This window comes from Argentina silus (assembly GCF_951799395.1).
Source record: "Argentina silus genome assembly, contig: scaffold_297, whole genome shotgun sequence".
Classification (NCBI taxonomy): Eukaryota; Metazoa; Chordata; class Actinopteri; order Argentiniformes; family Argentinidae; genus Argentina; species Argentina silus.
Genome location: NW_028152804.1, coordinates 20,001 through 34,349, shown reverse-complemented (window position 1 = coordinate 34,349; position 14,349 = coordinate 20,001). Strand labels below are relative to the sequence as shown.

At 45.3% G+C, this 14,349-nt stretch overlaps 1 protein-coding gene across 1 annotated transcript in view; it reads left to right on the top strand.

The window, feature by feature from the left end:
• The first annotated feature begins 11,690 nt into the window (after positions 1-11,690).
• dnajc24 (DnaJ (Hsp40) homolog, subfamily C, member 24) overlaps positions 11,691-14,349 on the top strand; it is a 15,346-nt gene continuing 12,687 nt past the window's right edge. Inside the window, exon 1 of the mRNA XM_083697878.1 lies at positions 11,691-12,048. Coding sequence (XP_083554004.1) covers positions 11,941-12,048 — 108 coding nt within the window. The 5' untranslated portion in view covers positions 11,691-11,940. The remainder of the gene's footprint in view (positions 12,049-14,349) is intronic.

The window sequence follows — 14,349 nt, the reverse complement described above, 5'->3', positions numbered from 1 at the left end:
CACACACACACACACACACACACACACACACTCCACTGTCACTACCTGCTCCAAAGCCATTATTACCACTTTACCATAAGTCACCAGATGTGTCCCATTCAGATTATGGAAAAAGACAAGAATTTGTCACTGACTAAAATAATAACAAAATCTACAATACAGCACACACACACGGCTCAGATTAGCCCCATTAAACACACCTGACAAACGCAATAAACCCACCAGGGTGTGGATAGAAGGCTCAGGCCACCAGAACTATGAGCCTAACTGAGAACAGGCCTGCTCTGACAGTCTGTACCTCACTCTGTACATCCTTTGATAACGCCACAACTCATCTCATCACTCACAGAATCACACCTCCCCGTGTCTGACTGACGCACATCAACAAGAAGTTTGTTAATTTGAGCGAGCACAAGGAACAAAGCAACATCTCCTGTTGTTCCCACGATGAGAGAAGAGGTCGTCACCTCCGTAGTGTTAAGGAAGGAAGAGTGTGTGTGTACGTGTGTGTTTGTGTGTGTGTGTGTGTGAGTGTGTGTGTGTCTGTCTCGTGTGTGTGTGTGTGTGTGTGTGTGTGTGTGTGTGTGCGTGTGTGTGAGTGCGAGTGTGTGTGTGTCTGTCGTGTGCTCCGCAACACCATATTGCAATTACACTCCACGTGAGTGTGTGTCTCACCTCTCCTTAACTGTACATAAAAAAAAATAAAAAATAAAAAAAACACTCAAAGAAAAATAAAAAGTGTGTGTGTGTGTGTGTGTGTGTGGGGGACGACGACGACGACGACGAGCGTGGAGAGCGTGTTCGCTGCACGAGGCGGGGCGAAGCCCCCCCCATGCTTCAGTTAGCAGCCTGCCGGTTCTTCGAGAAGTACAGAAAATGACAGAGCAATTAAGCCTCGCCTGTGCGTGACTCAGGGAGTGTTACTGCGCTACCTGGCTCCCTGACTGCCGGCAACGAACGCCTAAATAAGTCAGCAATTAGAGGGATGTAAACACGTCGCTTTCGCCCACAAAAACACACGAGAGGCGGCGTTCGCCGGTCGCACCTCCCCGTGTCAATCACGGCCCGTCACAACACATCAGTGCCATGGGCAAACAGTGGAAAACTGGGGCTGACAGGCAGTGGCTTTTTCTCACAGCTCCACGCCTTACACCTGTGGCACTCTCTTCTCTTCCTCCCTCCCTCTCTCTCTCTCTTTCTTTCTCTCTCTCTCTCTCTTGCTCGAACCTTTCTCTCTCTCTTCTCTCTCTCTCTCTCTCTTTCTCTCTCTCTCTCTCTCTTCTCTCATTCTTGGCCCTGGGAAGAAGCTGCACGCAAAGTCATAGGTAGACTTTTACTTTTACTTTATAAGTGGTTAAATTCAAGTTAATGACTTTAAGTGTCAATGTGATACTAGTTTTCAATGTCTCTCTCTCTCTTTCTCTCTCTGTCTCTTCCTCTCGTTCTCTCTCTCTGTCTCTCTCTCTCTTCCTCTCTCTGTCTCTCTCTCTCTCTCTGTCTCTCTCTCATACTTTTACTTTAAAGTGAAATAAAGTTAATGTCAGTGTCAAGTTCACTAATCTGTCAGATTGTGTTCTATTTATCTTTAATGATGTTCCCTCTGTTCTCTGTCTGCATGACTAAACTGACTTTCTCAAATCCCAAATGCAATATGAATCAAATACAATGATCAGAAACTTGACTATGTGTTAAAAACACACCACTACAGTAGAGTAGAAGTTTGCCTTCCAAGGATCATGATATCTCAAAATGTCTCTACGTGACACCAGATAGCGCTTCCTTTTCATGTTTTTCCCCTACTCTGAGAGGGCCTGATCAGACCCTCTCCTCCTCCTCCCTCCCTCCCTCCCTCCCTCCCTCCTACGCCAAGGTGTGTCTATTCTGGGCAGTGCCTGGTTGTGCCAGTGTGTGCCTGCCTGCCTGCCTGCCTGCCTGCCTGGCTACCTCTGCCCCTGGCCCGGCTCGGCCTGGCCCGGCCCCGGCCCAGCTCGGCTCAACCCGGCCTTCCACCACACCTACCTTCTCCCGGGTCTCTACAGACAATCCCATCTGCCACCTGGTCCTCTCTCCACCCCCGTCCCAGTGACAACTGTCGAGGAGCGCGCAAGATTGATTATCAGTCACAACCCACCGCGCCGCACCAGATTTTCGCTGGGTTAAGCTTGCTGATCCAGCAAAGAGCCCCGACGCACAGAACCTCGGCGCTCCGTGCCAACCGGCGCCGGCTTTCGCGGCGCTCGGAGAACAGCAGTGCGTGTCGCCATGAAACCCAGCCAAGGAAACACAGCTGCAGCACAGAAGTTCCGGGAGTCAGGACTTGGCGCCTGACAAAGGGGGTTGATAAATAAACAGAGAGCGGCTGGATGGCACTGTTCTCTCGCCGTCTCCCGGGCCAGCAGAAATGGCACACGTGAACTTTTGAAACCCCCACCCCCCAGCCCCACCCCCCCCCCCAGCCCCACCCCCCCCCCCCCCCCCCGCAAACCCCCTGTCTTTGTCAGGAAAGAAGAGTAACATCTTCATACAAGGTTTTTTTATGAGAATATATTATCTATATATATATATATATAAAAAAAAAAAGATGTGTAACAACAGTGGAACTGGGTGCATCATAGACGTTTCTCTGAATTCTTTGTTGGGTAAATGCTCTATGAATATCTGGATTCGTACAGAATGTTGGCTTCAGTTCTTCTGAACAAAACACAAATCCCAGTTTTAATCACATTTAATCGGATGCTAATAGCTAATAGGCCTAGCTACCAATGAATAACATGAATAGACCTAGACAGATGCTAACTGGCCTAGCTACCGATGAAGGATATTGAGATAGCATCAGTCGTAGAACTCCCTGCCAAAGTCATGCCATCTCTTTTAAACACTCTTGCCTGTTTGATACCACTCCTCATTCCGTTCCATACATTACAGTGAGCCCGTCCTCCGATTTCTACCTCCACCAGCCTCCCCTGCACAGCACTGGCTTCATCAAAAGGCGAGGAGTGTTTAATGACCATCCATCAATGGGAGCGCTAAAGAGATGACAAGTCTTTGGCAGGAAGTTCTACTGCTGAAGCTAACTCAATATCCTTCACTGGTAGCTAGGTTAATTAGCGTCTGTCTTTTCATATCATTCATTGGTAGCTAGGTCCTAGTTTTGTTTAACTGCTGTGGTATTAGCCTATGGCGCTAACTACGACTGAGGCTAACTCAATAGCCTTCATTGGTAGCTAGGCTAATTAGCATCTGTCTATTCATATTTTTCATTGGTAGCTAGATACTAGTTTTGTTGTGGTATTAGCCTATGGCGGCTAACTAACTAGCCCTCTAGTTAAAGCTCTGTGTTCCGTACCTCTGACCTCCCTGAGCGGGTCCAGGAAGGCCTCTCCCATGGAGACGAACACCTCAGCGTCGATGGGGAGGGCCTCAGGTACGGACGCCTCCGCACCATCTGGCAGGAACAGACGCCTGGCCGCAGAGTTCAGCCTCAGTTTGGAGGTACACTCCTCCAGAAGCTGAGATACCCCAAACAGGCCAGTGATCACCACAACAAGCCAATGTTAGGATTCAATGCAGTTTTTTGATGGATGAATCAGGTTTACACAAAAAATGGCAAGCTCTCTCTCTCTCTGGTGTCTTCTCAAGAATGCCACAACTAGATACGAGAAACTAAAACGTCTGGTTCTGAGTGTCCGTTATGTGGAACTCGTGTGTGTGTGTGTCGGGTGGTGTGGAACCCCACCATGGTGATGTTAGCAGCTGTGACTCTGACGCAGGTTTCTCTCGTCCCGTTCTTGAAGGCTATAACTCTGATTGTCCGTGGTTGACGTTGGAAGACTGGAGGCTTCCTGGCAGGTTTAATGTATATATTTTTATAATATATTTCATATTTCATATTTCATATATATACAGTACCAGTCAAAAGTTTGGACACACCTTCTCATTCAATGTTTTAAAAAAAAAAAAAAAAAAAAATATTTTCTACATGTAGATTAATATTGAAGACAACAAAACTATGAAGGAACACCTATGGAATTATGTAGTAAACAAAAAAGTGTTAAACAAACCAGAATATGTTTTATATTTTAGATTCTTCAAAGTAGCCACCTTTTGCTTTGATGACAGCTTTGCACACTCTTGGCAAGGTGTGTCCAAACTTTTGACTGGTACTGTATGTTTAATATTTAATATTTCATATATATATTTTTTCACAATTACAGTTGAATGTCCTCTCCATCTTTGGGACATATGCCATATAACAAATGAGGGCAGCATAGTCACACAGAACTTTGATTATAATGTGAGGTTGGTAGTGGAACAGTGTTGAAACAGAGGATACCTGAGTCCAGAGGCGGGGGCACTATGGGGTCTCCTTCCCTGGGGTGCAGGGGCAGAACTTGCCCACCGATCTGGGGTGTCTCTGCCTCTCTCTCTAAGGTCAAAGGTTGAAAGGGGTTTTCTTCCTCTCCTGGAGGTCTTCCCAGCGTAGGGTGAAGAGGACGGCCTGCATTCAGAACACACCACGGTGACGAACCGTTAAACATGTTCACTGTATGCGCTTTAGAAGAGTGAAAACATATTTTTGACTGTGAGAGAAAACCTTTTGAAATTGGGAGTCATTTCCACAGGAATCGTTTTAAGAACACTCTCCAGCCCTGAAGTGAATTGGTATAATTCCCTCTGGTTGAAAATGGCCGTAGCTTATAATGTGATTGTTGTAACGAGTAGATTATTTCATCACCTCCCTACTCAGATATGTCCTTTGAAACAACATCAACAAGACAACGGAGATCACGTCCCAACTCTAATCAGTCCCTCCCACAGGGACGCATTCCCCCGTGACACGTACACAACCCTCGCTGAAAAATCAAAACACCAAAAAAACAACAATCTTCTCCTCCACTGTGACCACTTACTCTAGCCGAGGTACGGTGCAGCGTGTGTTTTTGGGGGTCTTCTGAACCACCGCTGCGATGGTGAACTCACCCCACGGATAATAACAGTTGGCAGGGGAGCCTCTGTCAACCGTTCCCTCCTCTGGCTCCCTGCCAACCGGCTGTCCGTCAAACTCCCCCCCCCCTCTCCCTCCCCTGCCTCTCTCCTGCCTCTCCCCTGCCCCTCCCCTCACACGGCTGAGGGGGGCTATTGTTAAGGATTTGCATTGGCTGGTTGTGCTGTGTGGACACAGTGTGTGTCATGCAGCAACGTAACTCTTTAATCCGTCGTTACTCACGTGTGTCCCCCCCCTACCCCCCAACACCCGGCCCTCTACCCCCCCCCCCCAACCCCCGGCCCTCTTCCACCCCCTACCCCCCCTACCCCCTCCTACCCCACCCCCAACCCCCAGCGCTCCACAGAGCTACCCTCCTCTGTGTCATCCCAGGTGCTACAGGGACCCTGAATCTCTGGCAACAAGTACATTCTCTCTCTCTCTCTCTCTCTCTCTCTCTCTCTCTCTCTCTCTCTCTCTCTCTCTCTCTCTCTCTCTCTCTCTCCTTGTCTTCTTTCATTCAGTGACACGTAGGGGGTATGCCATCTTGTGTTGAATTTAACTGTAAGGGAAACCAAAGGCCCTGTGAACCCCCCCCCCCCTCCTCAATACCCTGGCTGGCAGACATCCAAGAAGACCTCAGATTCCTCCCCCCACTTGGGACTGTTTTCTTCTTTCTTTCTCTAGGTCTTCCCTCCCTCTTTCTTTCTTCCCTTCTTCCTTTCTTCCTCTCTTTCTTTCTTTCTTTCCACTCCCCACCCCAGTGTCAGTCCAGGCCCTGTGAGTTAAGGGGCGCGTATGTCGATGAGAAACAATGCGGACACGGGGGGACAAAGCTCCCCACTCTACTTGAATTACAAGTGGTTGGTCCTTATCTCCAATAATAGGTGCTTCAATGGCCTGTTCAGGGGGCACCACCAATCCTCACCTTGGGTACAGGCTCTCAGAACCGGGCAGAGACACACACACGCGCAAACACACACACACACACACGGAAAACAAAACACACACACTCGCACAAAAACACACACACACACACACACTCACACACAGACACATGCTGTCTGCTTCCAGCTTCCAAAGCACAAACATATTGCTCCAGTGACAACACAGAGAGGTGCAGTGCAGTAATCTCCTAGTAATTACAGTAGAAACAGTCTCTCTGTGGACGTGTTGACCTGGTTATGTTGTGTTCGGTCAGACAGGGCCTCGGAAGCGGCATTATCAAGCATTTGGGGAGATTTGTCCACTTTGCTGATGAAAGACTTTTAAACACCATCAGAGTGCATTGTAATGCGTGGAATGGAATGAGGAATGTCAATATTTGCTATTTGTTTTTTATGTCCCATGCACCAACCTCACCAAGTCAATTTCCTGTATGTGCAAATATACTTGGCCGAATTAAAGAATTCTGATTCTGATTCCGATCAAACACACGTGGTATCAAACACACATTACAATGAGCCCGTCCTCCGATTTTCCACCTCCGCCAGCCTCCCCTGATGTACACTACAAAAGCTCAGGCTAGTGAAGGCTATGTGACATACAGTGTGGGCTTAATCCAAATCTGAGACACCAGGAATCATTCTTAAATAAGGATAATACACAGATAACACATGTCCTAACTGAACGAGGAGACTTCCTCCGCCTCCGTCTCGAAGAGAGTGTCACCCTCACCGTTCAACAACAACACAATCGACTGAATTCAATTTACAATATCACAACAGAGTGCAGTCAAGGCTCCTCTTCGGGTGTGAATTGGGGTGTCAACACCCCACTCCTGTACAGTGTGACGTCTGAGCCGCCGGGGAGGACGGCGGAGGTAGAAATCGGAGGACGGACGGGCTCATTGTGATGCGCGCCACGGAATGTGGAACGGTGCGTTTTCCATTCCATGCGTCCCGATGAGGCCCGTCCTCCGATTCCAACCCCCACCAGCTAACTCCGCCGCTGGCCTAAGCAGATTACCTGGGTAGGTAGAGGGGAGGGGGGGTTGTCGGTTGTTGACACGCCGTGGTGTAGCGATGGTTGTACTCTGTCACCAGTCGGTCCTCTAGAGAGTGTCTGGGGCAGGAGGAGGAGAGGCTGCTTCTTCTGCTCCATCCTGACGGGCTGCTGGTGGAGCCGGCTGCGCTGTCAACGTCGGCCATTACTGACAGGAGAGCAGAACACACTATCATCATTATTAACCTTTTAAACTCCACTTTGACATTTGGACATTTTTGACATTTAGCAGATGCTTTTATGCAAAGCGACTTACAGCAAGTACATTTGTCGAAAGTAAGTGAATCATCTACACATCAGTCACCATAAGCAACGATTTATACTAGGAACAGGTGCCAGTGGCAGTGACAATGCTAGTAAAAGGAAGGATTATTTATTTATTTATTTATTTATTAACAGTAGAGAAACTGTACAGCGGGGTAGTGGGGGTGAAGAGGTCTTTAGGAGGGACAGTCAAGATGGAGCCTGAACAGATGGGTCTTCAGTCTACGGAGGAAGATAGGTAGTGAACTCCATGCCCTATTTGACTCATTTCCGCCTAAAAACCAGACCCAAACTAAACTGCTGATAACATTAGAAATATGATGATCAGATGCAGGATGCCATTTGATAGGTAACACCCTGAAGTTTTGTGTGGATATACTCAGATCATAGTTCAGAATAACATACTACACATGACAAGGACATAAAGTAATCAATAATCAAATTAAAGCAGAACTTATGGGCCTGTGCAATTAAAGGCACTAATATTCTATTGCAGATGTTACCGGACAGAGACACTAATTGCGTGTGGCCTTTTGCAACAAAAAGTACATTGTTCCCATACCTGTGTAATAACACTGTTACAACATGTGGAAAAGGGACATTAAAGACAGGATTTTTTCATTTTGATGAAATTAGGTCTACATGTATTACAACATTGCCACAGCAGGGCTGGCCTTCCTTTAACAATAGGACTAAACCACCAAGCATCAGGGCCTGTGTGTAACAGTGAGCCATCACACATCCTAAAACAGAAACCATGGATCCACCTGATAGACACACACACACCAACACACGCACACGACACACACACACACACACACACACACACACACACACACACACACACACACACACACACACACACACACACACAAATCAAATGTCTGGCATTGGAACACGGTGCCAATGTCAAGTTCCGCACATCTATTCTCATCCTATCAGAACGTTCACAGGTCTTCACACCACCGCGGCAAACTCCAGCCCCGATGGTTCTCTTCCAAGACAAAGACTGGCTGGCTCCTTCTTTAATTAGCTCCTTGGCATCGACGGGCTCCAGCAGCAACCCACGCATCTGCTCCCGAAGATGAATAAGTTTGGAAGAGGGAGCGGCGCTAGCTAGCGCTAGGCTGACTCTGGGGAGAGGGTCACATTGAGCTCCACCTGACAGTTCTACCGCTAGCTCGCTCGCTCGCCCCGCACCGCACACCTTCGCCGCGCAGACACCTAGCCCACGACTACGCGCTGCCAGCCGCGCTCACTCGTTCGCCGCTTCAACAGTTTTCTGCAAATTGACATGGGTGGGATGTGTGATGTAACCTACTGTAAAACTGACACCTTTTTTACACTCTTTTTAATTTTCACAGAGACAAAACATCTGCAAAAGTAAACCTTGCCGGTCTCTCTGTCCCTCTGGTTGCTGTTAGTTGTCATTCACGTAGCACATCAAAACTGTAGCCGAATAGAATATCAAATTAAATCAAATGTATGTTTTAGGAGATTCTCTAAAACTAGAATGAATTAGGGCCTACCGCATGTTTGAGATGTTTCACTGTAAGTTATCGTTTCTTGGAGTGATAAAAAAAAAGAGAGAAAAGAAAGCGTAGGCTAGGCCTACAATGCCAGAGTGAGGTCATCACACAACTTGCAGTGATCTATGTTGCGGGCATTGTGAAAAGGTTAAACCAGAGGGGATTTGAGACACCAACCAAACTACAGGTGGGATCAACTCTGTGTCCAACAGCGTTATAAATGGAGTCGTGGACACCACAGGTAATGAAATACCATCCAATTTCCAGGGGCCAACTTTCGGAGAGATGTATCAGGAGAACAGTATGTTTCTTGAGTCCAGGGGAGGCTGGTGGAGGTAGAAATCGGAGGACAGGCTCATTGTAATGCATGGTTAGGAATGAGGAATGGTATTGATTCAGCCTGTTCTCCGATTATGCCTACGTTTTGAAATAGCCTACAAGTATCAATTAACTTGACTGACATACAGTTGACATATAGCTGATGAACACAACAGATTTAAATATATCTTTCTCACTAACAGGTAGCCTATTTGAGTGACTCACTGATCAATAATGGGTCAGTGCATCCGTAAATTAATGAGTTTGAAAGATGACAAGGGGGTGTTATTGATGTTTTCCTTGTATCAAACTTTTCTAATTACTGTAAGTTACAAACTTAGGTTCCACTCAACTATAATGGTTTTCCTGGTCTGGCCCTGAGGCTGTAGGCCTCGTTGGTTAGCCCAGATAGGTTTGAACTACATATTGTATGTTTCTTCTTTAGATACTGAGGAGTCCTATTGTGGGCGACATTCTTTCTAGAAATATGTCCGAAGCACCTTTCAGACATTCAAGTCCATGGATTTCCATTGTTTTGGCTCGAGTCTGTGGCGGTCCGCAGAAGGTAGAAATGCAAACTCTTATGCGGATTAAAATCTGTGTTCGCAATGAAAAACAGCACGGATGTCAATGAAATAAACAAATAAATCAGCTTTAATACACTTTTGCATTCCGTTGTCATGGTAAGCAAAAGTGGGTTACAGCGTGGTAATGTGACTTTTCAAAATTGTAATGCAGGCAAAGTCTTCATGGAGGGATTATGTCATAATGTAACTAAAAACTGTCCGGACTAATCAAATTCAACTACGGTAAGGGCCAAACCAGGAAAAAATTTAATTGGGTGGAACATCCCTTTAATAACTACAATCACCCATCAGATAGAAACATTAAGAGATGAAGAATTCACAGAATATGACTCTAACAGTTACTGTAAGTCTGTGTTTTAAGTCTTGGAATCTCCAGCAGCATAATTATGCCCAACCATTTTATGGTGTATTAACTCAGAGTTAGAAATCATTTTTCTGAGACACCTAAGTTGAATGCAAATTGACTACTTTAGCTTTATGCTAACAGAGGTCGATTGTCTAATCATAATCATATTAGCACATGATAGCCTAGTTGCTCATTCCTGGTAGGCCAATTATCATAGCCTACTACACAATTGATAGATGGTAGAGGAAATATTCTTCTCTTCTCTTAAATATTATTCATATTATTACTCAATCTAATTCTATGTTACAAATCATGGTTAGCGTTCTATCCTGGATATAACTTATATAAATTCCCCCCCTATCCCAATGGATGGCCCTCAATGTGTAGAGAATACGTTGTCACATTTCTAATTGCTCTTTAATTCACCCAAAATGAGGAAATAATTAAAGACAAACAATCTGTCACTCGTCTGTTACGTGATCTATCGTCTATCATGGCGCTCATTAAAGAATTTGCTAATGAGCTACATGACACGAGATTGAGGTGTGTGTGCGAGTTTTTTTTCCGCTATCACCTTGAAATCTTTACTGTTACTCTATTCCCAACACAATTAGCAAATACGCCTTCCTTCGCAGGCATAGGCATACATAGGTTGGTCTTTTAATGTTCATGTTTCCTGCCGGTCCAGAGAAGGAATGGAATCTTTTCTTGTAATGGTTTGCATTGTTAGAATTTGATAATAATAATAATATATATATATATAAAAAACTATTGATATTGTATCTTGTGTCAAATTATAATTGATCATTTGATTGTATATTTCATCATCTAGCAAGATAATATTTCTGGGCTGGGACATAAATTACTATGCTTCTTCTGACATTATCTAGGCTTATTTTGGGGTTAAACCTGGGCCAATATTTAATCTAAAACCAGGCAAATAATACATTCAATATCTAGCCTAAATCATTTGAAAATGCAAAATCCTTGATCGACACGCCTGTCTGTTATCATACTAAGTCTAACCACCTACCTCTATATCTTCAATTCCCAGAATTATTTGATTGTTCCCCTTGATAAGGGGAACTAGATAATGTCAATAGCTATGCACAAATGAAAGCCACAGGCCAAGATAGATGTTTAATTGAATACGAGAGATTTTGAGGGTGAAATACCCTGTTGATAAGCGTTTATAGTCGATATTCGGTAGTGGAGAAGAGACTATTACTCTTCATGCATCGTCTTTCTTCAACTGAAATGTCTATTATAAAATGTCACTTGTTTCCCGAAGTTTTTCAGCGTGTTTTCCAAGTTTCTTACCCCACTGGTTCCGCTCGTCGAGTGCGTTGTTTCAGTTTCCATAGAGACGCTCTCGTCTTGTGTTACAATATCTACTGTTCGGGTATGTTACGGCACGTCTACATTTTCATTATACATCCTGAACAATCACCGCATGGCTGCAATGGAAGAACATCATTATTGATTTAAATATAAAGCTGTGGGCCGTTTTATTTCGCTATAATAAACGTGTATCATATGGAGATGTAGGGAGATATTACACTGCCGACGTTATCAGACATGTTTCCGGGGACTGTAATAATTGTTGCACACGTCCACACTGACAGCTGAAGCTAGCTGTTGTGCTAGCTTGTGTTTACTTATTTAGCCAAATAAATCCAATGGAATTAGTGTAATTAGACTTAAATACATTTTTAACCTACAGTTTAAGAAATAGAGCTGCACGTGGGCATTGTTTTTGGGCATTGTTTTTAGCCTTGCGGCTAGCTGAGTACAGTAGCTAGCTGACAGCTTGTCACTCACATGGCTCGTCTGTTTGTATAGTAGAGCTCTTGGTGATCTCGGGTTGCACAGCTACACATTTTGTCTGAAGATGGTAGTTTGCCCAGCATGACAAACTTAGGCAACGTTGAGAAAGACTGGTATTCAATACTTGAAGCCAGTCCGTCGGATGGGTTGCAAGACCTGAAACAGAAGTACCAAAGACTGGCGTTGTTGGTATGTGTTCACTAGCTCGACTGTATGATGCTTATATTGGAAGGTTCCCTGATCATTGTTAGCCTAGATGTTGAATGGATAGTTGCAACATATTGCATGTGATGAAATGCAATCGTGTCTGTCTGTCTGTCTGTCTGTCTCTGTCTCTGTCTCTCTCTCTCTCTCTCTCTCTCTCTCTCTGTCTCTCTCTCTATTTGTCTAGGCGTCTTTAGAATGTCAAACATGCCATGTCTGTACTACATGATATGTATGTGTGTTTAGTAGCTCAATACTGCACCTGTAAAACTCAGACAGGTGGTCCTCTGTGGCTCAGTTGGTAGAGCATGGCACTAACAACGCTTAGGTTGTGGGTTTGATTCCCGCTGGGACCATATATACTGAAATGTATGCACTCTCTGCGATATAAGTCGCTTTGGATAAAAGCGTCAGCTGAATGGCGTATATAGATAGGAATTGACAATACAATGGGAGATTTATGAGTAGCATTGATATGGTATCATGTGTTGGCTTTACAGTGTGGAAATGTGTGAATGTGACCACTGGGATGATGAAGTGCATTGTCCTTGTGCCTTGGGTCAAGAAGATATTAATCTGTACATTTCTATTAATCCTTTAGAGAAAAATACAACATAAGCTGGCTTTGTATAATCCCAAACCCATTTTAATTACAGCAGTGATCAATCATTGTGCTTTAATCAATAGGGTAAGGCTAAGTAGGCCTTCCCATGATGAGAGACCTTGCTGTCAGTTGTACAGTAGGTTACAGACACAGGGCTTTAGGCAGAGACTAGTCTTGGAAATGTTTAGGCCTAATGGTTGTCAGCGAGTTAAAGATCATATAATAATTGTTAGGCCTACAGATTAACCGGTCTTGCCACCATGTGTGCTGGTGATGTTTGCATCATCAAAGTGCGGACGGATTTTCCAAACATTGTGGTTATCGTCGTAAACACACTCTACAAACTTCAAGAGTCAGATGCACCTGAGATGTCAACTCTTAAATAGAAGGAAAAAAAAAGATTGGATAACATTTACTATTTGATTAATGTTACGGCTTCTCTTCTTAATCAAATAGCCTAGTAAGTAGACTTGACTGGAGGGGAAAGCCCCCCCATCCCCCCTCCCCCCTCAGTGCAGGCCTGACTGAGACAGAGCCCTGCCTCTGACAGCAGACATTAGGGGGCAGTAGTGTGATGGGGCTGGCCTTTGCTCTGCCCCCTGCTCCTGAGAGCTTCTCCCAGAGGCTGAATGCCTGCACAGCACAGCACAGCACAGCACAGCACACGCCTGCCTGATCTCCAGCCATAGCCTCAGCTCCAGCCTCATGATAGAAACAGGCCAGCCCTGATACAGCAGAGAGAGAGAGGCAGAGAGAGGCAGAGAGAGAGAGAGGGAGGGAGAGAGAGAGGCAGAGAGAGGCAGAGAGAGGCAGAGAGAGGCAGAGAGAGAGAGAGAGAGAGAGAGAGAGAGAGAGAGAGAGAGAGAGAGAGAGAGAGAGGCAAAGAGAGAGAGGCAAAGAGAGAGAGAGGCAGAGAGAGAGGCAGAGAGAGAGAGAGAGAGAGATATGATGTATGGTCAGAAGCGCCTAGTGCTCCAAATTGCCAGCCCTTTATATTGTGTTCCTGCCTCTCTCAGCTCCATTAGCCCCAGTAAATGAATATTTTACAATGCGTGCAAAGAGACAGCAATTAAAGCACGTAACTCTGCGGGGGGAAAGACGGGGGGGCCAATTTGACAAGAGCCTGGCCTGGCTGTTTACTGTGTTATGTTGTTTTTATGACAAATATCTTCAGCAGCGTAGGGACTGAGAGCTGGGGGGGGCGAGGGACTGAGAGCTGGGGGGGGGGGGGGGGACTGAGAGCTGGGGGGGGCGAGGGACCGAGAGCTGGGGGGGGCGAGGGGTTGTAGGTGAAAAGCTTTCACAGATGTAACATGTCAAGATATTGTATGTGGACTTTTTTTTTCGATGAAAAATGTAGGCTATGCTATCAATCATACCATAACTGTAAATTGTATGATTTGTGTTTTTAATTAAGACTACACACATACAATTGAATTGTGAATTTTACGTGGACATTTATATTCATGAAAATATCATTTGGACGGTAAAAATAGCCTGGATATTTTCATTGTGTTTACAAGCTTTCCATAATTCCATAAGGGCTAAACCAAGTCTCTCCAATGTAGCAGTTTTAGTTTGAGGGAAGCCTCTTTTCACAGGAGATGTATCTCTGACACAACGCCTGTCATCCTTCTACATTCTGAGGTGGAGACCCAAATAAAAGACCCAGTGTGATCGGA